Source organism: Conger conger, chromosome 12 (genome assembly GCF_963514075.1).
Source record: "Conger conger chromosome 12, fConCon1.1, whole genome shotgun sequence".
Taxonomy (NCBI): domain Eukaryota; kingdom Metazoa; phylum Chordata; class Actinopteri; order Anguilliformes; family Congridae; genus Conger; species Conger conger.
In genome coordinates, this window is record NC_083771.1 from 16125437 (window position 1) to 16152579 (window position 27143).

General features: G+C 44.9%; 1 protein-coding gene across 1 annotated transcript in view; it reads left to right on the plus strand.

Moving 5' to 3' along the window:
- Positions 1-12757, plus strand: part of LOC133142405 (ephrin-A5b-like) — a 66230-nt gene extending 53473 nt beyond the window's left edge. Inside the window, exons 2-5 of the mRNA XM_061263598.1 lie at positions 6692-6984; positions 10161-10226; positions 10476-10556; positions 11956-12757. Coding sequence (XP_061119582.1) covers positions 6692-6984; positions 10161-10226; positions 10476-10556; positions 11956-12080 — 565 coding nt within the window. The 3' untranslated portion in view covers positions 12081-12757. The remainder of the gene's footprint in view (positions 1-6691; positions 6985-10160; positions 10227-10475; positions 10557-11955) is intronic.
- The last annotated feature ends 14386 nt before the right edge of the window (positions 12758-27143 follow it).

Here is a 27143-nt window from a genome sequence, read left to right on the forward strand (position 1 = left end):
GCATGCACAGTAGCTTCAGGCTATACCTATACTACGGCCTCAGACTCACCACTTACTACTGGAGAGTTGGCTCAGACCTCATTTTAATCAGGAGGATTCCCCCCCCCCCCCCTCTCTCTCTCTCTCATTATCTCTCATTCTCTCTCTCTCTCTTTCTCTCTCTCTCTATCTCTCTCTCTCTCTAGTGCTTATTTGCAGGGCAGCAGTGCAGTACTCTGGGCAAGCTGGCTCGTTGTTTTAGTCAACGCTGTAACCATGTTGTTTAGCTCAGTGCGTTGTACTAGTCAATGCTGTAACAATGTGGTTTACCTTAGTGTGTTGTATTAGTCTTAGTTCTTCAGCGATGTAACATGTTGTTTTAGTCAGTGCTGTACCTTACAGTTTTGCTCTGTGAGTTGTTTTAGTTAGCACTGTTTATTTGTTAGTTGATGGATCAGGGGAGTTTGCCTCTTTCTCAGTTATTCATTTCCCCACCTGCCCATACACTTTTACACCAATTTTATATTTTATATTCCCAATAAAGACTGGTTTTGGTTGGGGAATTCATGATTGTGTGTGTGTTTGTGTGTGTGTGTGTGTGTGTGTGTGTGAGATAAAGTACACAAACAAACACGCATGAATATTCTTTATTGTCAGGAGGTTTTTTTGCTGCTGTCAGAATGTTTTTTATGCCACACTTGTAATACAGTGTTTTGATGTTTGCGGAAAGTTCTGTCTCGCCAGTGCTGTGATTTCAGTGGGAGACAGCTTTCCTTTTTGTGGCGCTGAGACAATAGCTCTTGTTCTCAGAGAAAATCTAAGACAAAAGGATGATTGTTTCTCTTTTTTTCCCTGTCTGTTTCCAGCGCCCGTTCTTGTACCTGCCAGCCTCTGACAGCTCAAAGTCGCCATGTTTAAATACCCCCTCTGCCCACAGAGACTAATAACGCCAGAGTCTGGCAGCTGCACTTTGAGTCCTGAGACTGGTATGGGATGTGTGGGGGCCAAAAACAGGGGGGCCATTTTCTGTGTGCCAGTAATGCACAGGGGGCAGTATCTGTGTGTCAGTACTGTTCAGGGGGCAGTTTCTATGTGTCAGTACTGCTCAGGGGCAGTTTCTTTGTGTCAGTAATGCTTCGGACAGGCAGTGTTGAGGTGGGGCTGTGTCAGTACTCTTTAAATTAACCATCCAAGAGAAAGTGAGATTTTTCATGGTATTTGTATATTTTTTATTTTTGTGTGCCTTGGGACCACATGGGGTTGTTCGCAGCTAATTTGTACCTTGGTCTATATTTGTGAAGTCATTTGCAGGGGGGGTACGTGCTGGTGCAGATTTCTCCCAGGTGGTGTATTTACAGCCCCCTGTTAACCCCCCAGAGAGGAGGAGGGGCAGAGCCAGGCCTGTAGAGCCATCAGTGCCAGACATCTGTGGAGGTCATTCACTTTTTCAGCTTGTGTTAATCAGCAGGAATGCTCTTCACTGCAGAACATCTTCCCCTGAGCCCTGAACCCTGAACCCTGAACACCTTCCCCTGAGCCCTGAGCCCTGAACCCTGAGCCCTGTGCAGTATCAGGGCAGAGTCAGAGTGCAGTGCCATTTTGCAAGACCTGAAGGTGCCGATATCGATATTTATTGACATTATTAATTAATTACATCCACTTTCATTCTAGTGTGGCTGACGATTTAAAAGTATAACAAAAAAAATAAATTGTAAAATGTAAATGTAAAAATCAGCCTGTAATTCCTTTCTATCTGACCATAATGACATAATTTTATTATATTAGGGTTTATTGTCTGATTCTGTGATTCATGGAGACAGGTTAAAATGCCAAAAATAATTACATGCTGTTTATATCAAAACGCCATTTTGTATTACTTCTGATCATTAATATCTCTCCACTGTGGGAAGATGACCTGAACCCCAATTACCAATTACTGTTTGAAAGTTTTTATTTATTTTTTACCCTTTTTGTTACCTTGTGAGAAGCTTAAGAGTTGTAGTAATGTTCTGCCAATATAATATAATAATACCAGAATAACAGTTACTGTTTGGATCAGGAGCAAATCCCCTCCCACAGTCGGTCCTGTGGAGGGCCCTCCCCTTCTCCACCCTCTCCATCTCTACCCTCCCCTTCTCCACCCTCCCCTTCTCCACCCTCTCCATCTCTACCCTCCCCTTCTCCACCCTCCCCTACACCACCATCCCTTCCTCCACCCTCTCCTTCTCCACCCTCCCCTCCTCCACCCTCTCCTTCTCCACCCTCTCCTCCACCACCCTCTCCTTCTCCACCCTCCCCTCCACCACCCTCCCCTCCTCCACCCTCTCCTTCTCCACCCTCCCCTACACCACCCTCTCCTTCTCCACCCTCCCCTCCTCTACCTCCCTTTCTCCACCCTCCCCTCCTCCACTGTACCCTTTTCCACCGTCTCCTTCTCCACCTTGTCTGTGTGGATTGGATGCCCCAGAAGATCGGTGGTCTTTCCTGCGTGCGGATTGGCTGGCCCAGGGAATCGGTGCTCTGTGAAACTCACAGTAATTAAAGGCTTCTCTGTGAGGAGAGCTGATGGCAGGGACCGGGCAGCTGTGATTAATGCACCCTAAAACCCCAGTGTAACACATCTCTCCAGTGTAGCAGCCGCGCTGACCTTTCCCCCTGTACTGCGAGCAAGCTAGAGAGAGCCTGTATGGAAATGAACCTGATTTATGGAGACTGGCTTTGCATGCATATGCAGATGCTGTAATGGTTCTGTTGATGGAGTGTGTTTCTGCATGGAACATCAGTGTGTGTGTGTGTGTGTGTGTGTGTGGGGGGGGGGGGGGGGTCATTCAGGGCAGATTGAGTTCAACTGACACCTCCTAGCAAAGTCTATGGAATCCAGGGAGAAAAGGAAATAGACACACAGCAGCTTTCCGTTCAAGGGGACCGTGTTCCACGTTTAAAACGCAACGCTTGCAGTGGCAGAGCAACATGGGCTCTTGCCCCAGGTGGGGTGGGAGTGGACTCAGGAGAACACCCTGCCGGCCTGAGCCAATGAGCTGTCCCGCTCGAACTTACCGGCCAATCAGAGCTGACCCACCAGGGTGAGCAGTCTGCCAGAGTCATTACTTGAGCTGGATGCTGTGTGTGTGTGTGTGTGTGTTCGTGTATGTATTCGTGCGTGTCAGTGAGCGTTTGAGTGAGCGTTTGAGAGTGTGAGTGTGTGAGCATCCATGTGTGAGTGCGAGAGATACCAATAGCATTGTCAGCATTATAACAGACTTGTAATGATAAAAATTTGACAATGAGGCTTTATTTAATTTCCTGAGATTAATTAGAGCTAGGTTAATTAAAACAGAAACAAAGACAAAGACATTAGTGCATGAGCTTTTCAGTTTCTGTGAGGAGAGCTAGTTAGCACATGTAACAACCAAAAAAGACCCTGATAAATATCGCTGTGGTAGCATAAATTTGATGAAGATGTACTTCTCAAAATTATGCTACAAGGGCAAAACTAGTCAGGGTTTCCTGTTGAACCTCTCGTATTACCCCTGTGGCATTATGGTGCTTTGTGCAGCCAGCTAGCTGCAGCTACCCACAGTGACTTAGCTCTTCTTCCTCTGCAAGTAGCCCCAGGTCTGGTCTAACTCCAGCCAGAGAGTACTACTGCCCCTCGTGCCCTGTCAGAAACAGCACATAACGTCTTTTTTTAACACACCGCTGAGTTGACGACAACACTTTTGTGTTACTTTCAACACAGTCTCTCTTTGTAACTGGTAAGTTGTATATTTCTGACACAAACATAATAACTTTAAATAAGGTTAGGTGATGAAGTAAGGGTGTAGGGGTTAAAGGTTAAGATTGAAATAAGGGGTTAGGAGTTATGGTTATGGTATGGTATTACATTATAATCATTTGGCAGACGCAGAGTCAGCCTATTACTCTTAAGTATGACTAAAACAAAGTTATAGAAGCTCAAACACAGTGGAAGTGGAATATTTTTCTCACTGAAAAGATATTCTGTTTTTGAGTGGACACAGATTATTGTGGCGGTGCCAGGAGCACTTAGAATTACAATGAAGCCACAGCCAAAACACTGGACAAGTGCAGTATGATAATATCTCCAGAAATTACCATTCTGCATTGTTTTTTCTAAGCTACGTAGGTCTTGGCAGTTTTCCAAAAAGGACATTTGGAGACTCCAAAAGGACACATGCAGATATTATGAGTATGTGTATGAGTTTTATGACTTGTAAAATACTGTATTTTGCTTACTAAAGTATAACGCTTTTTATCCTGAAAAAAGTGTTTGCACTTTGCCCCACCTCTCCCTCTGCCTCCCCAGACAGCAACAGTTTGAGAACAAGTTAAAAAAAATCACAATAATAACATCTTGTTTACTAATATACTGATTGAGGTCCATTGATTTTTTCAACCTCCATCAACAATTCAAACACATTCCACAATTGCACATGCTATTTATTATGCAAAAGCAGGCCTGTTCCTTATTTATACGCATACTGAATGATAATGAAATATTTTGAGAATATATGTAGGTGCTCACTGATATAAAATGGGGTCACATCCCCTATATTGGAGCCAAAGGTGTTATCACGGTCTTTCTCCCAAATTTTTACTTGAGAATACTCGAGAGGCTAGAGAGACAAGAGATTTTTCCTTGGTTCTCCAAAGCATGTCCTCCATTTAGAAGTAGGCATCGTAAAATATTTTTTGTTGTTGTAAGATATCAACCTTTTTGGCCATAAAATCTCAAGAACTGTTTTTGCTGGAGTGTAACAGTCTCTGCATGCTTATTGAAAATGCTACGGTTTTGTTACGCAGGGGGGACAAATTATGGGTTGTCTTATGCCTAACAAACTATACATCGTTGGAAACGTAATGTCATCAGCTAAAATACTTCTCAGTTGTTACTTCAATACCATACTACTAGTCAGTTCTAGGTGGAGCTGAAGTTATACTGTATTTTTTGCTCACAGATTGGGATAACTCCTTTACTGTGCAACTGGATTACAGATACTAATAAGTTTGTATGTGGGCTCATCCTGTTCGAGAGAGCCTGTACAAAATGTTGATAATTGTATTCCTATGTACAAGTACTTTTGTAAAAGTATGCAATGGCAATACAGACAACAATGATAATTCCTCCAGATAAATTCTAAGTAAGCAATGGACATTCAATCAACATTTCTCCTAATTAGCATGTTTTTGGAATTGCATTATTATGCATGGGCGGCACGGATGGTGCAGTGGGTAGCACTGCCGCCTCACAGCAAGGAGGTCCTGGGTTCGAATCCCCGTCGGCCGGGGCCTCTCTGTGCGGAGTTTGCATGTTCTCCCCGTGTCTGCGTGGGTTTCCTCCGGGTACTCCGGTTTCCTCCCACAGTCCAAAGACATGCAGGTTAGGCCGATTGGAGAGTCTAAATTGCCCGTAGGCATGAGTGTGTGAGTGAATGGTGTGTGTGCCCTGCGATGGACTGGCGACCTGTCCAGGGTGTATTCCTGCCTTTCGCCCAATGTATGCTGGGATAGGCTCCAGCCCCCCTGCGACCCTGATCGGGATAAGCGGGTTCAGATAATGGATGGATGGATGGATTATTATGCATTTGGTTCGCTTGCCATGAAAAGGGCACAGACGTGTAGTATATGGATTTCCAAAATGCAGACAAGGCGAGGTCCCCCCCACGCTTATTTTGCCACCCGCATGTTACAGAATAAGGAACTGTTGTTGCTAACGCAATGGGCATCTTACAATAGGTTACAGTGAGTTTTAACACTATCAACTGGTATATGCTTATACATTGAAAATTGCACCACGAAAAAAGGAATTAATGCAAAAAAACGACACTGACCAGCCTGGGGCCAGTGAGACTTAAAGTAAGGGTTTTGGGTTTATAGTTAGAGACAGGGATTAGGGGTAAACGGGGACTAGGGGGTTAAACATTGGGTCGAGGGTATAGTTTGCTCAGGAGCAGCGGTGGTGACTTATGAGGTATTGAGTCCTGTGAACCTGCCTGGCCTTCTGGTGGTTTCGCACAAATCACAAACCCTAATGACGGTTTGAGTCTGGTTTGTGGATAAACATAAATGCAGCCCTGAGAAAACATGTAGCATTTCCTTCTGTTTGGATACGGCAGTTAGACGCGGGCAGTGAACACATGTGCTGTGCGGTAGGCAGCACTTTGAGAGCTACGGAAGAGCCGCGGGATGACTCCTGTGAAGGCCTCACACCTCACCTCCACGGGTGGCCTCTCACGATAAACACATCAGTACATATTTTGTGGAGGATGTTTGGCATGCGGATAAACACACATGCTCTTTGTTATTTTAACCTTGCGTGCTCTCTATCTTTAACATCTATCCGGCATTGATACAGCAGCCCAGCCAAATGTAATGCACAGTGTGGACTATAATGATGTCACGGCTTTTAAGTCCCTCAATGATGTTGACTGATTTCAGAGCATTATAACATCAAAATGCACGAAATGTGTCTTTAGAAAAACAATTCTAATAACCGCAATGATGCAAAGGACTACAAAAGATTCTATGTATTTTATTCTTTAAATAACTGATGTGTTTGGAAAAATCAAGCAGTTTATTCAAAAGTTTAAAGTCGCTCTCTCTCTCTCTTCCTTTCCCTCAACTTTCAATTTTAATTTCAATTGGCTTGATTGGCATAGCATGACAGACCCCCGTCTCTCTCTCTGCCTCTCAGGTTTTACCGCGGGGATTACCTCATCGACGTGTGCATAAATGACTACCTGGACGTGTACTGCCCGCACTACGACGAGTCTGTTCCCCTAGAGCAGGCCGAGCACTACATCCTGTACATGGTGAACTACGACGGCTACACCGTCTGCGACCACACCGCCAAGGGCTTCAAACGCTGGGAGTGCAACCGCCCGCACTCCCCCAACGGGCCGCTCAAGTTCTCCGAGAAGTTCCAGCTCTTCACGCCCTTCTCGCTGGGGTTCGAGTTCCGGCCAGGACGGGAGTACTACTACATCTGTGAGTGGACCGGTCTCTCTCTGTCTGTCTGTCTTGCTTAAAATGGCCGCCGGTCTTTGGCGCTCTCCCTCAATAAAATGTGCTTTATGAAAAAAAATATATATATATATAAATTGTAGTAAATGATGATAATTATTTCTTCTTCTTCCTCTTCCTCATCTTTTTCTTCCTCTTATTCCTCTTTTTCATCATCTTACTGTTATTATTTTTGACTATTATTATTACTATTATTGCTTTCATATGTTTTTTTTTGCAGTACAACGGGTGTGTTTTTAATCTCTCATTAAAATGAGACACTAGCTGGGTGGAGTTCAGGCACACGAGCAGCAGTGAAAAGTGAGCTCATGATTTTTCGCTCCAAGTTTAGGAGTAAACTCAACGTGGAATTATCCTGTTTTTGTCATTCTTGGCAAAGCAACTCGCACAGTAATAATAACCTCAGGAAAAACATCATGACAGTCGTCAGCTCTTTCTAAAGAGCCTTTTGTTCCAAACGCTCAGTCTCAGCTATTTTCACGGGGGAGACAGCTTTTATAAACAAGCCTGCGTGTCCGCGGCCTTCCCGCTCCACTCCTGTGCCGAGAGTGGCAGAGTCTAAATGAGACATGAGACCGTCTGAGAGGCGGCAGGAGAATCTCGCTGAGCAGAGTCTGTCTGGATGAAGGATGGTGTATAATCAGGCTCAGCACTGATGGATAAGCTGCTCAAATCGCTGCCTGTCCGAAGGATTGCACTGTCTAATAACTGCGGGAGCCATGTTGTTAATTACATTATGTTACATGTTGTTATGTTATGTTGTTACATATTACATTACTACTACTACATTACTTTTCCAGCTTGGAAAAATTATTCTTTTGTTCACTAATATTAATCAAAGTATGTGTTACCAATTTAAAACAAAACCACACAGGGTGTGTGTGCTTGTGTGACTGTAGGCTTGTTTGTGTGTCTCTGTGTGCGCTTGTGTTTGTGTGTGTGTGGAGGGCACGGAGTGGTTGCATGACTGTCAGTAACAGTCCTGAGATCTTACGAACACGTTTCTCAAACAGCCGGGGTATAGTTTGAGCTTGCTAACGTGCTAACGTGCTAAACATTAACTGTCCTCAGTCCCCCAGTCTGGCGAATCAGCTGTTTCTTGTCACAGCAAGGCAGTTTCCCTCCACAGCAGCGCGGGCATTTAGTCAGAGCTGTTTAATAAGGCCTTCGCAATGTCCTGTCTATTTTGCTGTCACATCACGTCTCAGACAGAATAATTATCTCTAAATCCCTGTAGAATTCCCTGGCCTTGAGAAAATATTAGTTGTGATTAAAATGGCAATTGGTGTTGTTACTGTGCTGATTTAAAATCCTTAAAAACGAGAGAAGAGTTACGCACCAAGGGAAAGGGAATTGCAGTCCTCTCCCCCCGTGTTCAAAGCAGGCTTTCCAGAACTTTCCGTACCCACAGACGCAGCCCGGAGCAGAGAGAAGGCATTAAACGCGTGGTTGCAGTTGAATCGGTCCTCGGCCGCATGCGCTGCTGCAAAATCATTCTCTCTAATAGATGTCCTTCTGGAAGTATTTTCCAGGTTGTTTCGTTATTTTCTCATCATTTGTTAGAGGAAACAAACTAAAGATTTGAGGTCTTGCCGGTTGTCTTTTTCCTGAGCTGCGACATGTCATCGATATACTGTATGTGTTTGATGTGGGACTCTTTAGTTCTCCTGTAACTTTGGTTCAGGGTGTTTCCTGTTCCATGAGTGGGGTTTCATCTGTATCTATTCCGAACACGCTGGTGTTTATTATTATGAAATTATTTGGCTCTATTGACTCAAAATTTATTTGGCTCCTTGCTGGTGCAAGGTGCAGGAAAGGAGGCTGACAATGTGTGCCAGAATAACAGCGTGTGTGTGTGTGCGCGCGTGTGTGTGCGCGTGTCTTATTCGTGTTCAACAGGTTCTCTCTTCCTGTGGAGGAACAGATGGTTTTTAGCCTTGGGGAGAAATAGAGGAACACATAGGTGACCACACAGGTGACCCCACGTCAGGTGTCCACACTGGGTTGAGTGCAGCTGAAACTCTTTTAACGGGCTGAGGTTCAGAAGGGTCAAAATGCCGTGCCTCAGGGTCAGAGGTTGGCACGTCTCTGTGGCTCCAGGGAGCGTAGGGCCCTGGGATCCCACACGTGGCACATTTTTGCTCTGAGGGAATCTGAGGTCTGAAACACTATCCGTGCAGATAGGAATCTCACACCGGGACAGCTCCAGGTATCAGGGCTGCTGTGGTACATTTGTGCTCATGCGGGTGATACACACACAGATACAAGCACAGGAATGCAGGTAGCAGGAGTGAGGAGACTGGTCTCTCGTTAATCTGTTACTGAGAAGCACCAGGGCTGGGGCCTTTAGACTGTTACAGAGAAGCCCCAGGGCTGGGGCCCTTTGCCTGTTACTGAGAGGCACCAGGGCTGGGGCCCTTAGTCTGTTACAGAGAAGCACTAGGGCTGGGGCCCTTTTGATGACTATTTCTAGTGTCGCCTTCGATACTAAAATATTACTTTTTAGTAAGAATTCTTGGATCTTATCACACAGTGTGACAGCAGTGAGAGGGCTACATCACACAGTGTAACATGTACCAATCATAAAAAAGACAGCCCATATCACAGTGTCCAGGAAGTGTTACTGGAGGTAAACAAATTTACCTGAGGAGCGGTCATCATCCTCAGCTTCACTCTAACCTCAGAACCCTTCTCAGCTTCACTCTAACCTCAGAACCCTTCTCAGCTTCACTCTAACCTCAGAACCCTTCTCAGCTTCACTCTAACCTCAGAACCCTTCTCAGCTTCACTCTAACCTCAGAACCCTTCTCAGCTTCACTCTAACCTCAGAACCCTTCTCAGCTTCACTCTAACCTCAGAACCCTTCTCAGCTTCACTCTAACCTCAGAACCCTTCTCAGCTTCAGTCTGACCTCAGAACCCTTCTCAGCTTCACTCTAACCTCAGAACCCTTCTCAGCTTCACTCTAACCTCAGAACCCTTCTCAGCTTCAGTCTGACCTCAGAACCCTTCTCAGCTTCACTCTAACCTCAGAACCCTTCTCAGCTTCACTCTAACCTCAGAACCCTTCTCAGCTTCACTCTAACCTCAGAACCCTTCTCAGCTTCAGTCTGACCTCAGAACCCTTCTCCTCTTCCTCAGCCTCCACCATCGCAGAGAACGGCCGGAGAACGTGTTTGAAGCTGAAGGTGTTTGTCCGCCCGTCGAGTGAGTGACATAATTTAAATCCTGATTTCAATCTCTTACCCTGCTGTCGTCCCTGCGATATAATCACTGTTCCTACTTTAATTATTGATTGATTGCCTTAAATTAACGTTAAACCTGAAGCAAGATGCTGTACTGCACATGTGTAATTAAAGATGTACGTTTCTTCTAGCTCACATCTCGATGAACTGCTTCAGTAATTTAGTCCTGCGACGGTCGTGTCTTTATAAAATATATTATTTGTTGTTATAGATGGCTGTGTGAAAACTGTAGGCGTTCACGATCATGTTTTTGATGTCAACGACAAAGTGGACAATTCCTTAGAACCGCGCGGTGAGTATGAGTGAGTCTAGCCTCTGTGTGTCTGTCTCTCTCTCTCTCTCTCTCTCTCTCTCTCGTTCTGATACACAATTCAGTGCAGTTCAAATTGAGCTTTATTGGCATGACAAACTAATTGTGTTGCCAAAGCATAGTAAACAAATGCAAAAACAAAGACAAGCATCAATTCCCCTGTTTCAGTGTTCCTCTGTCTGCCTCTCCGCTGTGTGCTGTGCATGTATGCTGAGAGAGAGTGAGATAACTTTGGGCTGCTTTACCAATATTGTGTTATACAGTCATGCTAAAGCGTACCGAACCGAATGGAACTAACAATACGTGTGTGTGTGTGTGTGTGCTAGAGAGAGAGAAAGCAAGAGAGCAGGGGAGAGAGTGAGAGAGCAGGAGAGAGATAAAGAGAGAGCGCTTGTGATGACGGCTGTTTCCCCCTCAGTGTGTTGGCCCTCAGTAGCTTGCTGCCGCTCCTGTCTTTGTTCTCTGGTTGACCTTTGATGTTCTTTAATGAAAAACACATTATTACAAATACTTAAAAACAGGCTAAAAAACTTTTTTTTAAAAACCCTAAACCTGACACTTCGATCACATGATCTCTCACATGTACACACACACAGCCCGGCCAAACCAAGCATAAGGAAGGGAAAACTGACGAAACCAAAAATAAATAAAAATGAGATAGAGAGAGAGAGATATAATTTATAATTTGTAACATTATCCTGTTATTATTCTTTGTTTCACATGTTCCTTGCCATGCTTTGGCAATACAAAAGCAAGTTGTGTCATGCCAATAAAGCACTTTGAGAGAGAGAGAGAGAGAGATTAAGAGAGAGAGAAAGAATAAAAGAAAGAGACAAAGAGAAAGTGAGAAAGACTAGAGGAGACTAGAGAGAGAGAGAGAGCAGGAGAGAAAGTCAGACAGCGGGGGAGAGAGTGAGAGAGCGTTACACAGACAGAGCGCAGGAGAGAGATAAAGAGAGAGTGCTTGTGACTGTTTCCCCCTCAGTGTGTTGGCCCTCAGTAGCTTGCTGCCGCTCCTGTCTTTGTTCTCTGATTGCGCTTCCTGTGAAGGCGGCGGGCGGCGATAAGGCCTCTTCTCTGCATTTACATTTACTCTCCGTCTCTCCCAGCCTCCTCCAGGAGGGAGCGTAACCGATGACGGCTGTGGAAATTAGCGCTCAAAAGCTCCCCCAAGGCCGGCGGCCATTTTGTTTCATTTTGAAGAACACAGATTTCCCTGCCTGTAAAGAAATGGATGCGCGGCTGTGTCTCTCCTCAGGGGCTGATTGTTGCTCCTGTCTTCTCTTCTTTAGACAATGACTCAAGTGGCGCTGACAGATTTCTCTCCCTATCTCTCCCCGTTCTCCTCTCTCTCTCTCTCTCTCCGCCTCCCTCCTTCTAGACGACACGAGTCATGAGTCAGCCGAGCCGTCCCGCAGCGATGTGAACGCGACAGGCTGCCCCCGGACCGGCTGGCCCCTGCTGGGCCCTGCCCTGCTGCTTTCGGCTGCGCTCTCCTGGTTATAGCACCACCCGGTGGCGGGAGGACTGCAGCGCATGGCCTGCGAGAGAGGCTCGCGGGCAACGTCTCCCTCCCCCAGTCTCTAGGGGGCATGCAGGCGGAGGGCTACTCAAGGAACTCTCTTTACAGCGGATGTGTAATTAATCTTTCTCAAGCACCGAAGATCTGAGATGGAAGTAGAAGAGCCAGTGACTCGTTCAGTCACCAAAACCATCATCGTGACAAAACCATGCCAAAATCTAACTGGAAGACCTGTGCGCTGGTTTTGTTTTTCTGTGGGGTTTTATTTTGCCCTGTCTTTTTAATTTGCTCAGTTCCCGTTCCTGTCCTCTCTCTCACATATGCACACACACAGACACATGTTCTCTTTCACACACATACACACACACATTCTCTCATACACACACACTCACACACACATTCTCTCACACACATTCACTTTCACACACACACACACACACACACACACGTTCTCTCTCAGACACACACACACAGTCTCACACACAAGGTAAAGAAATGAAAAATCACAGTGCTGGAAATCAAAATGCCTTCTGGGAGGAAACAGCAGCTGAGCCTCCCCCTAACCCATCCTCCTGAGCGACGCCCCCGCCCCTCGCCCCTAACCCATCCTCCTGAGCGACGCCCTCGCCCCTAACCCATCCTCCTGAGCGACGCCCTCGCCCCTAACCCATCCTCCTGAGCGACGCCCCCGCCCCTCGCCCCTAACCCATCCTCCTGAGCGACGCCCTCGCCCCTCCCCCTAACCCATCCTCCTGAGCGACGCCCTCGCCCCTAACCCATCCTCCTGAGCGACGCCCCTCGCCCCTAACCCATCCTCCTGAGCGACGCCCCTCCCCCTAACCCATCCTCCTGAGCGACGCCCCTCCCCCTGACCCATCCTCCTGAGCGACGCCCCTCGCCCCTAACCCATCCTCCTGAGCGACGCCCCCGCCCCTCGCCCCTAACGCATCCTCCTGAGCGATGCCCTCGCCCCTAACGCATCCTCCTGAGCGACGCCCTCGCCCCTAACCCGTCCTCCTGAGCGATGCCCTCGCCCCTCGCCCCTAACCCATCCTCCTGAGCGATGCCCTCGCCCCTAACGCATCCTCCTGAGCGACGCCCTCGCCCCTCGCCCCTAACGCATCCTCCTGAGCGATGCCCTCGCCCCTCGCCCCTAACCCATCCTCCTGAGCGATGCCCTCACCCCTAACCCATCCTCCTGAGCGATGCCCTCGCCCCTCGCCCCTAACCCATCCTCCTGAGCGATGCCCTCACCCCTAACCCATCCTCCTGAGCGATGCCCTCGCCCCTCGCCCCTAACCCATCCTCCTGAGCGATGCCCTCGCCCCTCGCCCCTAACCCATCCTCCTGAGCGACGCCCTCGCCCCTAACCCGTCCTCCTGAGCGACGCCCTCGCCCCTAACCCATCCTCTTAAGTGACGCTTCGAGCTGACGGGACCTGTTTTCGGGCCTCGCCCCTTGCCTGAGCCACGCTGTGAGCTGACGGGACATGTTCACGAGGAGCCAGCGATCGCTCTTAATCCTGCGTGGGCAGGCTCCGTGGGAAGCGCTGTGCTTCTCCAGTTAATTCACAGCTTCAGGTTGTTCCAGCGTGCGCGCCTAAACGCAGAAACGCAGCCCCCGTCTCCTGTCTTAGTGTCTCTAAAAGCTTTCCTGCTCCTCACTGACGGGAAGATAAGAAACATCTGCTTTCTGAGACAGAGACGGAAGGAGAGGCGGAGAGAGTATCTCACAACAAACTCACTGACACGTCTGACATAAATAAATATCTGGGCCGGAGATTTGTGGAAATGGCTGAACGGTTCCTTAACTAGAGGTCAGGCAGGAGATGGATTATTGGCTTGTGCTGAAATGCCTCTCAACCCTTAGAGCAACGTTTTGTAACAAGAATCTTATCTTTCTTATAACCAGTCTATTAACCGGATATTAAAGGATGACAGAGGCTACGTCCCTGGATGTTGTATTGATTCTGTGTCTGGCCCATTAGCAGGGGCTCATCTCGTATAGCATCCTGTTTCACACTCCGTCACACCTACCTGACCCCCTACAGCAGCAGGGGCCCTTGCACCTGTGCAGAATCATACTCTATCAGGGATATTCCAGTGCTTTGCAATTAAATCATATTCAATAAATAAAAATGCCTTTCAGTTTTTCAGTGGAGCGAACAGGCCCGCACATGGATTTAAAATAGGTCCTTTCTGTATTTCCTCTAAATTCACGCATTTATATTCATTCATAATTCTGTTCAGTGTTAATTATTCTCTTTATTTTGTATCTCCCAGCTGGAGCTGCTGAAAGGAAATGGTGTTTGGCCATCACAGTAGATAGCAGTGCAGTCGCAGGAGGAGGATTTGTGACGTTTACTGTGAAAATAAGAGGCTAGCTAGACTCCCAGCTGTAACACACTGGGTTCTGAAAGAACACACTGGGTTCTGTGCGAACAGCTCTTTGACCCTTTAAAATGGGGAAAACATTTCCCTGCTCGCTGTTTACTGTCAACCCTGGGCCCCCGTGCTCATTTAGTTCTTTTTTTTCCCTATTATTATGTCACTTCCTCTTGCTGTATTCAGTGGCTGCTCTGTGAGTGGACCCCACAGGACATGTGATCACGTGGAAGGTTCTGGAACGCAGAACAATGGAATCTTCAGTCTAAGGACTCCGTCTGTCATTGTACCAACTCGCAACGTTATATTACAGTCGCCTTTATGACGCGTTTGAAGGGGGGGAATTAGGATCACATTGTGAAATGGATACTGTGTATCCTGTGTCCATTAATGATATAATGCAGTGTTGGCTTTCATGCAGTTTTTCTACCTTTCTGAAGGACAAAGACTCTTCATTGTTAAAACTTTATTATCAGCAAAAATTCTTGTTGTACATAATGTTTGATATGAAAGTATCAATTTGATTCCTCTGTATTTTATATAAAAATATGAACAAAAGTTAGAATTTTGTGGACATAACTGAACCTTTGATCCCGCGGCCATTCTGTGAAGTGAAGTGCACTACCTTTGCCATTGGGGGGCGCCACTCGCAAAGTGCTTTTCTTTTCCTTTTTTACCCCCCTCCATTTCCTGTTTCCATGGACATCGGTGAAGAGCGAGACCTTTTTGGGACTGATGTTTTCACCCCAAAGGCTTATGGGATTGAGACTGACGCTGCTTTTAGGGGCGGGCTTTGTCGGTGAGTGGCATGTGCGTGAGACAGAAGGTCTCCTCTATTTGGACAAACTGTGTTCAAGGCTTCCCATCTCCCATCACTGTAGTTCGTTTGAGAGAATGGAGGATTCAGGATCAGTCTGTGGACAAGTGTACATTATACCACCTCTTATTCTGTGGAGTTAACCTGGCTGATCCCAGATCAGTAGTGTCCTTGCTAATGCCTTTCCATTACCACATGTACATATCCCGTCTCTGTCACTGTGGGGGGGGGGGGGGCTGATCTGAGATCAGTTGAAATCATGCTGACATCTTTTCATGGCCACGTGTACATAAGCAGCTTCTGTTTCTATGTGGGGTAGAAGATCTGATCCAGGATCAGTCAAGTTTTCAGAAACAGGTGAGATCATGTTTCTCCGGTTTTGGCTGACCTAGGATCAGGATCACTGCTTGTATTGGGGGGAGGGGGGTTTGAGGGCTTATGTGTCTGACCTAGGATCAGCTTTATTTGTGTTTGCTCTTGTTTCTGCCATAGACGCTGTCCATCCACACCTCCACCTGTATGTGTGTTTGCTTTTTGTCTTTTCCTGGGGGTGGGGATGGGGGGGGGGGGGGGGGATAATCTCTTCACACCTCACTGCAAAAAGTGACTTTTGTTTTAGTCTTGAAATAGGACTTAAGATCTTATTTGTTTCTCTCAAGTTGAAAATATTAGCTTCTTTTAAGTTACACTTTGCCTGACGCATGACATTTTCTTATTCCATTGGCATTCTTGAGATGAGTTCAACGGTCTTATGTCATTTGTAAACTTTTTTAGCGCAAGAAGTAAAATAAATAAGATTTTAAGTCTCAATATAAGACTAGAATACTTATTTTTCTGCTCTTGCAATGCTCGGTCATTAGACATGGCTCCATAGGCGGCAGAGTCATTGGTGCCCTTGGGTTATACCCAGCCTTGTATGGGCTACCCACAATCCTCTCTGTCTGCTCTCTCCTTCCTTTGACAAACATTGGGTGTCCCACTCTGACACCCCCCCTCCAAGGAAATGCCAAACTGTTGCCTGTGTGCCCAGAACAGCATGTCTCCCCACCCCCCGTGCTGATGGCAGTGTTGAAAGTGTCACGTCGGTCTGCTTTTCTTTGAGGGCTGAATATTAACGGTCTGTATTTGTACATACACGTGTCTGAGCAGCTATAAATAATGACGACAAAAAATTAATAAAGGAATAAAGCTCTTGGTCTTTGTGGTAATTTGTCTCGGCATCTTGCTTATTGTTCATGAGCATTACAGAAGTGAGACTCTTCGAGACTCGTGCTTATTAACGGTTACAGGGTTGCCATGGGAATAACAAGACTCTAGAGGTGTATGAAGATCAATGCGGCACGTCATCAATCGACAGTAACGCCTGGCGGAAACCTGGAGCTACTTGCAGACATGACTAATCACTCATTTCCCCCTGGCTTCAGCACTGGGGCGGGGGTTCATTTATCCTGTCAATATCTGGTCACAGCACAGACCACCTCCTACTATTGTCCTGCAGGGTGTTCTATTAAAGGATGAACACCAGTTGTTTCCCTGCTGTAAAATCCAGCTATGCCAGCGTGACCAGCTAGAAAATTGAGCTCGTCAAGCCGGTCAAAAAGCTGGTCTGACTGGGTATGAGCCAGTCAAGCAGCTGGTGATGTTAGCTTGTCTCTTTCAAAACCTAGCTTGAGCAGTTTTTTCAGTTGGGTTTTAATCATAAACTGTAAGTGGAACACTAGGCCCAGACCGGCCAATCACCGGCTCCAACAGGGCAGCCTTGATCAAGGGGTGGAAAGTTCTGGAGTGGGTCCATTGTGCACAACAGCTTGAACAAGAAAGCACATGGCATATTTTTTTGCAATGTATCTATTACTGTCCTAACAAGTGTTTTAGTCTTGTAATGAAAATGAAAAACATATTTCTTAATCTGAAGTAAAAAATGTTTGCTTGTTTTAAGTTACTTTTTGCGTAACAATGTCTTACCCCATTGCCAAATCATTAAATTAGTCAAGCTGTCTCAACTCAACAAGCTTTGTGTCTCATTTAACAAAAAAAGTAATATAAGATTTAAAATATTTGCAGTGTAACCACAGATTATGTTGGAATTTCTTGATGATGTTCTAAACAGTTTGATTTGGTAAGCCTTTTATGTCGCAGACAGTTTTTCTTCTGACTTCTGCCTCATAATGTCACAACTCTGGTCCTCATGGTGACAAATGCCAATAACAGACTCCAAAGGCAAAGACTTGAGTCAAGTCTTGACACTTGACTAGGAAGCAATTTAATATGCCTGACTAATCAGAAACCAATATGGATGTAAATACCTTCAAATTAAAGGTGTCAGTCGCACTCTAACCTCATATTCATTATTTAATTTAAAATCCAATGTGCTGGAGTACAGAGCCAAAAGAAAATAAATTGTACTACTGTCCAAATGCATATATCTAAACAATGGGTGTTGTAACCGGTCTTCAGATTGTTTTCGTTTTTGATGGATTTTGTGGATGGAGTGACAACAGGCAGTCTATTTGCTTCCCTGTGGAGTTTAATTTAGTCACATTTCTCAGCTACAGACCCAAATTCCATTTATTCTGCAGCCCCTGCCGTGTCACAATGAAGCATTATGACATCATAATGAGGAAAGTGATGGAGCGAATCAGGCGTGAAAGGCCCCCTCAAGGAACTCCTCAAGTTCCACAGCTGTCACATGTTTTCCCCCTGCCCGTTCCCATGGAAACACTCTGTTGACTGACAGGCTTTGAGTGATGTGCTCCTTTGGTCATAAATCAAGTAATTATGCTCTTATTTGCAAATAGGAATTTTGAGGAACATTTCAAATGCCGCAGTGATGACTCATTCGTCACTAAGAAAAGGAAATGATTGCCACTAGACTATCCGCATATATGCCTGGAAAAAAATGTGATTGTTATTCAATGACTCATTATATTTTCAGTAATATTAGTGATAAATGCTTCTCGGGAGAAAGCAAGGTCAGAATTCAGCTTTGAGAGGGAGAGTCGCACCTCTTCATGAGCCAATCTGAATGCTAAATAATGTTTAGACTGACAGCATCATTTCCCCACAAACACAGTGAATTGGCCGAGTTCCCTTCACCAACATCCGCCGGAACACAAGCGAGGAAATAAGGAAGCAAACTCAACAAGTTTGAGCGTTTGATTGACATCTGTGTCTGCACCCAGCTCTGAAATATTAACTGATGAATATTTCAAATGAATGTTCAATTTGTCACGTTTTTGAGGAGTTTTTAGAATGTTTGTATGCAGTATTTCTTAACGTTCTCACAAAGTTGCAGTAACGTTAAATTGACCCTAAGAATTTAACGTTCTTAAATCGCATGTTTCCAGAACGTTGCAGTAACAACATCTTGGGAACGTTATGTGAGCAACATTCTAAAAACACAATGAAGTGAAATATTCTCACAGCACGCTCACAGCATTGCTGAATGTTCTCAGAATGTTCCCTGTTAGCTGAGATAACAGCATGAAGGAGCTGATAGAGTCTAATAGAGTGTTTTAATCTGAAAGAGCTTCAGGTGGTGCTGGACAGATAATTCATGGGAACATGCACTACTACTTAACCATTCACCACTGATATCCCATGATCCCCTTGTAAAAATTGGCGGCCATTTTACAGGGTAGCAATGGAGCCATATATATCCGCCCTGTATAGCCGGACCTCAAACACACCCTGGTGGTCTGGGTCCTGCACGCATAGCTTTGGCAGTGAGACTGTGTGACTCGAGGTCTGTGTGTAGTCTGTGTGCCCACGCACAGTTGGCCTTATGTTCACATTCTGCTGACCGGACACTGAGGCATAGCCATGGAGATTTGTGTGGCCAGATTCAGTGCCACCTCTGAACTCTGAACTTTTTACCCCAGACTAATTTTACATTCTAAGTTATGATCCGTTGTCACAGTTCTCTGCACTCAGTTTTTACATGTGGTTGTGGCTAGCCCCAGCCCGTCTTAAACCTTTAGAATTCTTGTTCATGAGCATTAAATCGTTTAAGTGAAATACGCAATTTCATCATGATGTGGTAAATTAAGGAGGGTTGTTTTCTAAGTAACCGGGAAGGGAATGTAGTTCCAAAATGAAAAATCTGTGTGCTGCTCTTATTGCTTTGAAAAACAATTAACTGAATATGTTTTAATTAATCCTGCATTATTTACCATTGAGACAGGCAGGACTTGTGTCATTTGTGTGTTTTGCAGTGTGTAAGAGGGCTGATTTGTGTAGTGTGTGTGATTTTCTGAGTGTAACAGGGCTGATCTGTGTAGATTTGTGTAGTGTGTGTGATTTTATGAGTGTAACAGGGCTGATTTGTGTAGTGTGTGTGATTTGCTGAATGCAACAGGGCTGATTTGGGTAGTGTGTGTGATTTGCTGAGTGTAACATGGCTGATTTGTGCAGTGTGTGATTTTCTGAGTGTAACAGGCCTGATTTGTGTAGTTTGTGTGATTTTCTGAGTGTAACAGGGCTGATTTGTGTAGTGTGTATGATTTTCTGAGTGTAACAGGGCTGATTTGTGTAATGTGTGTGATTTGCTGAGTGTAACAAGGCTGATTTGTATAGTTTGTGTGATTTTCTGAGTGTAACAGGGCTGATCTGTGTAGTGTGTGTGATTTGCTGAGTGTAACAGGGCTGATTTGTGTAGTGTGTGTGATTTTCTGAGTGTAACAGGGCTGATTTGTGTAGTGTGTGTGATTTTCGGAGTGTATCAGGGCAGATGGTGACTCGGAGGGAGGCTGAAAGGAGCGGCACTGACCCAGCGGCAACGTAAGCAGCCACTGTGAGAACGTCTCTGTCTGGCTCCGTTTGCTGCTTGGTCCTGCAGTCAGCAGTCTGGTGATCAACCGTGTCTTATTTTTGTGTTTTTACCCATTACAGTATGAGTTTGAGAGCTCTTTCAGACTTCTCCCCCAAAGTACTGACACCTCCTTCAACACAAAAAAGGTTGTCTTAAAAAGTGTTTTTAGTCTTGTAATAAGACTTTTTCTCTCAAATTTTTTTCTCTCAATTTGAAAATATTTGCTTCTTTTAAGTTACTGTTTTCTTGGCAAGTAAAATGTTCGCACACCACTGGTAAATCTTGAAATGAGTCAAACTTTCTAACTACATTGCCGGATTTCTTGTCTCATTTAGCAAAAAAGTAATAATAAAGTAAAAGAAATTAGCTGTTTAATCTCAATAGAAGACTAAAGGGCAATTTTTTGCCACGATTTTGCAGTCGCAGACAAAATTTCCAAATCGTAGAAGAAATATTTCGTATTCAGCCAAAATCGGTCTTTTGGGTCTCTCCGTGTGACATAATCACAGACGGCAGAGTTAGTGAATCTTACCCTCCGACGGAAGACTGGTAGTGTCAGATACAGTCCCCTCCAAAAGTATTGGAATGGCAAGGCCAATTCTTTTGTTTATGCAATATACTGAATACATTTGGGGTTGTTTTTTTAAATGAACACGAGACAAAAGTTCAGAATTTCAGCTTTTATTTCCTGGTATTTATACTTAGATATGTTAAACTACTTATAATACAGCACCTTTGGTATCACACCACCCTTGCTTGCAATAGCTGCATCAAGGCTGCAACCCATTGATATCACCAAGCTGTTGCATTCTTATTTTGTGATGGTTTTCCATGCTTTTACTGCAGCCTCTTTCATTTGTTTTGGGGTTTTTTCCCTACAATCTCCTCTTTAGGAGGTGAAATGCATGCTCAATTGGGTTAAGGTCTGGTGATTGACTTGGCCAGACTAAAACCTTCCACTTTTTCTCTCTAACGTCCTTTGTTGCGTTGGCAGTGTGTTTTGGGTCATTGTCGTTTGCTGCATGATGAAGTTCCTCCCAATTAGTTTGGACGCATTTCTCTGTAAGTTGGCAGACAGAATGTTTTTGTAGACTTCTAAATTCATCCTGCTGCTACCATCATCAATAAAGATTAATGAGCCCACTTCAGAAGTAGCCATGCAAGTCCAAGCCATGACACTTCCTCCACCGTGCTTCATAGATGAGCTTGTATGTTTTGGATCATGAGCAGATCACTTCTTTCTCCTCACTTTGGCTTTTCCATCATTTTGATAGAAGTTAATCTTGGTCTCATTAGTCCATAGGACTTTTGTGGCTCATCTCTGTACTTCTTTGCAAATTGTAATCTCGCCTTCCGATTCTTACTACTGATGAGTGGTTTGTGTCTTGTGGTATAGCCTCTATATTGCTGTCTTCTTCAAATGGTTGATTGAGATACCTTCACCCCTGCCCCGTGGGGATTGTTTGTGATGTCACTGACTGATGTTTTGGGGTTTTTCTTCTCAACTCTCACAATGTTTCTGTCATCAACTGCTGTTGTTTTCCTTGGTCAATCTGTTTGAAGTCTGTTGCTCAGTACGCCAGCGGTTTCCTTATTTTTCAGGACATTCCAAGTTGTTGTATAAGCTATCCTCAATGTTATCCCCTCTTTTCTAAGCTTCAAAATGGCTTTCTTTTCTCCCAATGACAGCTATGGTCTTCATGTTAGTTTAACTTTTATAACACAAATGCAGTCTTCACCAGCAAAACCCAAGAGTAAGCAAGAGGAGAACTATTTATTGTTTAAGCAATCAATCTAACAGAACACATCTGAGCAACATATCAGTCACATGTTCCAATACTTTTGCTCCCCTAAAAATTGGGTGGTCTGATAAAAAAAGGTGATATGTTCTAAGTTATTTAACAAATCTAGATAAAAGTTGAAATTCGGATCTGTCATCTCATGTACATCTTTTGACCTCAAACTCAACTGTCTTCAGTGTATTGCAAAAACAAAATAATTGACCTTGCTCTTCCAATACTTTTGGAGGGGACTGTACTTTGGGCCAAAATCGTGCAATGTAACAGCTGCTGCGATCATAGACAATACAGACGATCACGGACATCTGATGAACAAGCAATAGGAGCATCGTAATACAATACATGACGTTCTGTAAACGATACACGCAGCACTCTAACCACAATAAACACATTGTTTTAACATTCATTCAGCCACTATTTCAAGTGCCACCTTCAATACTAAAATATGACTCGCATGTGGATAAAGTAGTGTAGGCTAATTAAGTGGGCCGTTAAAACGGTATCACTTTTGCTTCCGATCTCACACCATTGAGATACCCGTCAGGAACAATGTTGTAAATATCCAAAAGGAAAGCAAGAAAAAGAAAACATGTTTCCAGCAGACTCCAAAAGGAAAGCAAGAAAAAGAAAACATGTTTCCAGCAGACAGTTCCAATCACCTGTATTTGCTAATTAGCACAATTCTTCAGCCTGGAGGTAGAGCTAATTAGTGAAATCAGCTGTCTGAGCTCATGGGTGGAAGAAACTTTTACTTTCCCACCTCAGGAAATTTCACAGGAGAGAAAAGAATTGCAATATAACAGGTTTCCCCCTGGGGATGGAAGCTGTAAGCTACTGGTGTGTTGTGCACTTGTACTTGTGTTTGATCTGCACTTCGTTGTACGTCGCTCTGGATAAAAGCATCTGCTAAATGCCATGTAATGTAATAATAATAATGTAATGGTGTCTGGGAGAAACTGTGATGTCATCAGTAGCACCGCATGCACAGCAAACATACACCCGATTTGTATTCACTGCACATGCAGATAGCGCATTGCATTTGGGGGTGGCCTGTAGCGTAGTGGTTAAGGTTCATGACTAGGACCCACAAGGGCAATGGCTCGAATCCCGGTGTAGCCACAATAAGATCCACACAGCCGTTGGGCCCTTGAGCAAGGCCCTTAACCCTGCATTGCTCCAGGGGAGGATTGTCTCATCAACTATATGTCACTCTGGATAAGAGTCTCTTCCAAATGTCATTAATGTAATGTACAGTATATAACACTTTTATAGACACTAAGAGCTTTACAGTGAAGAGGGGGAAACTCACTTCAACCACCATCAACATGTAGCACCACCCTGGGAGATGCACGGCCGCAATTTTGTCCCAGAATGCTCGACACGTACCGGCTGAGGTGGAGAGGGAGATTAAAAAATGTCTGTCAATTGAATCAGGGAAGAATTAGGTGGCAGGTTGAGAGAGCCAGGACACCAGGGAACCCCCTATGCTTTGCGATAAGTGTCATGGGATATTTAATGACCAGTCAGTCAGGACCTCAGTTTAACGTGTCTTCGAAAGACACGGGTATCATACAGAAAGTAGATATCATTCCTTAATCAGTCCCACTTAAAGTCTGCCAACAGAGAAAATAATTAAACTATCAATTTAAAAAGAAGGGAGTGTACAGTGCACTCAGCACAGTACCCTCCTAGGGGTGGAAGGTGTGGTCTCATGAACACCAAAGCCATTCAGATGAGGTATTTCACAAAATGCAGAAATTATGTTTCAGGTTTAGCGTTTGATGCCGACAGCAGATTCCATAGATCTGTGACCAAGGTAAATAACTCTCAAACGACCTTGTCAATCTGCTAAAACAATAACTTCCTGAAATATTTCTCATCTGACCCCAGGATTTATGCTTCTAATATTTCAGGGGCAAAATTGTTCAACTAAAATCACACAGGGAATGAAATATAGGTGCAATTTATTTAGACTTTTTTTCCCTGTGTAATTATTTTCTTTTATAATGCCATCCATCAGACCATCAGTAAATTAAATGTATAACATATGAAACGAGGGTCTCTAGGGAGGCAAAGCTCTTTCACAGTCTACTGCTTCAAAAATAAATGTGATTTGAACACTTTCATAACTTCAGTCTTCAATTTAATCGGAATGCTGATAGCGCTTCTTTCTTAGTTACGTTTCAAATCCTGACCCTGTCCATACCTCTCTCCTGCCTGGCCTCGGAACCTTGGGGGTCACAGAAGGTCAAACGCACAAACACATTAGCATGGCCACGTGACCTACACATCCGGGGGCGTACTCCGAAGCGAGTTTAAACTGATATGAACGAATATAATGGACGGATACAAAGAAGTTAGAACATAAAACACTCACATGCTGCACAAATTACCCTGTAACCACTGTGCCAGTTAACACTCGACAGGCTGTGCAAGTTACTCTCTAACCTCTGACCCAGTTAACAATCGACAGGCTTAGTGTGTTAGTTAATGTTACATGCTATTTTTACCGGTGATTCAACAGCGAGTTGCTGCTAGACAGTATGGTTGACAAGCTTGTTAGTTTGTTACTGATTTGTATTTGTGAAATACTAATTTTTTTTAGCTAGGTGGCTAACTAATAATTGGTTGTAGTAAAAAAATGGAAGATAGCAGGCACAGTCTGTGTGCTTTCAATTATATCTTATAGCAGGTATGAGGCTTCATTTTACCATCATATTTAATATTTTGTAATTCCTAGATTATGCATTAAAACCCTGTTTTGTATGCATTTGTAGTGAAGAAGTATTAATGTGTATGCTGTAATGAAAATTTTACAGACAGTGTGCACCACACTCCATTAGTCAAATCTCATTCACTTCTGATGAGACAGGGCTGAACAAAACAACAAAAATAAAACTCACATTTCAGTCCTTCTGTCCTTATTGCTGCAATGCTAAGACAGAGGAGTGTGTGTGAGTGAGTATACAGAGAGAGACAGAGTGTGTGTTTGTGTGTGTGAGTATACAGAGAGAGACAGAGAGTGTGTGTGAGTATACAGAGAGAGACAGAGTGTGTGTGTGAGAGTATACAAAGAGAGACAGTGTGTGTGTGAGAATTCAAAGAGAGACAGAAAGAGAGTGTGTGTGAGTATACAGAGAGAGACAGAGTGTGTGTGTGTGTGTGTGTGTGTGTCAGAGAGTATACAGAGAGAGACAGAAAGAGAGTGTGTGTGAGTATACAGAGAGAGACAGAGTGTGTTTGTGTGTGTGTGTGTGAGTATACAGAGAGAGAGACAGAAAGAGAGTGTGTGTGAGTATACAGAGAGAGACAGAAAGAGAGAGTGTGTATACAGAGAGAGACAGAGTGTGTGTGTGAGTATACAGTGAGAGACAGAAAGAGAATGTGTCTGAGTATACAGAGAGAGACAGAAAGAGTGTGTGTGTATACAGAGAGAGACAGAGTGTGTGTGTTGAGTGAGGATACAGAGAGAGTGAAAGAGTGTGTATGTGTGCATGTGTGTGTGCGTGTGTGAGTGTACAGAGAGATAGAGGGAAAGAGTGTGTGTGTGTGTGTGCATGTGTGTGTGCGTGTGTGAGTGTACAGAGAGATAGAGGGAAAGAGTGTGTGTGTGTGTGTGTGTGTGTGTGTGTGTGTGTGTTGGGTGAGTATACAGAGAGAGAGGGAAAGAGTGAGTGTGTTAGTATACAGAGAGAGACAGAGAAAGAGAGTATGTGTGTTGGGTGAGTATACAGATAGATACAGAGAAAGAGTCTAATAGATAAGTCTAATAAATACCTAATAAAGTATGTGTGTATGTGTGTATGTGTGAGGATAGACAGACAGAGAGAGAAAGTGTCTGTGTGTAGTATACTGTATATGACATGATTGTCTACATCAGTGTACAGTTTGTGTACAGTTAAATCGGCTCAGAAGCACTGTTGTTAGTGTTAAAACATGCTGTGCTACAGAAGCACTGTTGTGAGTGTTAAAACATGCTGTGCTGAGCAGGGAATGCTGGGTAATGTGTACACAATTAAAAGGCATGCACGCTGGGATCCTTGCTCACAGGAGGGTGTTATGGGAGGGATATCAGCCAGACTGTTAAACAATGCGATGCACGGAGGAGATAATTGCTTTGAAATGAGCAGAGATGAGCAAGGTGATGCCATCTTTCTCCCTCTCTCTCTTTCTCTCTCTCTCTGTCCCTCTGTCTCTCTCCCTCTCCATCTCTCTCCCTCTCTCTGTCCCTCTCCATCTCTTTCTCTCTCACACACATGCATGCACACACACTTTCATACACACGCACACACACTCTCATACACACACACGCACACATGCACAAACCTGCACACACACTCTCAAACACACACACACACAGGGACTCCTGTCGCTCTGTACGGCGCAGCTCTTAATGGACTTGCAGGTGGTGTAATTAGAGCGCGGGTGTTATCAGACGGGGCCGGTTAGGAGAGGTCTGTCATCGCAGTGCTAATCTCCCCAGCCTTGCCGAGGTCTCTCCCGACCCCGCGGGCCCCAGAGATCCAGCTGGACTCTGAGCGTAATCACTCAGCATTCACCGGCCCGGATGGGGCTGTGATTCATGTCTCAGCGCGATATCAGATTATTGAAGACCCGGTCGGCGTGCCGCACTGCTCTGTGTGTTCCCATCCTGAACACCGGGGTGAGCCCAGGCATGTTGATCAGGTCCCGCGGTGAACACGTCCCATGCCCCGGCTCCGCAGACCGTTTCCTCGTCCGCTCCGTTTCTGTGTTTTTCTTAAATCCGCGTTCCGCTCCGTGTTTTTACGTGTGCACTTATCGGTTTCCCTGTCACGCCCCCCTGCACCTCTTACACGTTACCTGATGTTGAATCCCGAATCCCATTGTGTCTCGTTATCTGTGTATATCGACTGTCTGTTTCCTGTTTCCTGTTCATTGCCATATTGTTACATTTGCCCTGCTTTGTGCTTGCCATACTCTTACCTGTTTCCTGTGCCTGGTTTACCTGCCCTGTGTTCCTGTGTCCTGTTACCTGCTCCTGCGTTCCTAGTTCCGTCTCCAGCCCTCCGTCTCCTCTCCAGCTCCCAGCTCCTCCCCCGTTCCTGCCCCCATTCTTCCTGGTTTCGACCCTCGCTCGCCTTGTATCTCATTCTGCCTGCTCTGCATTGCTCTGTCTGCAGGTTTTTCTGATAAATCAGGAGACAGGGGATTAATATACTTAACAGGAAACTGATGCTGCAGGTGTGGTGTATAAT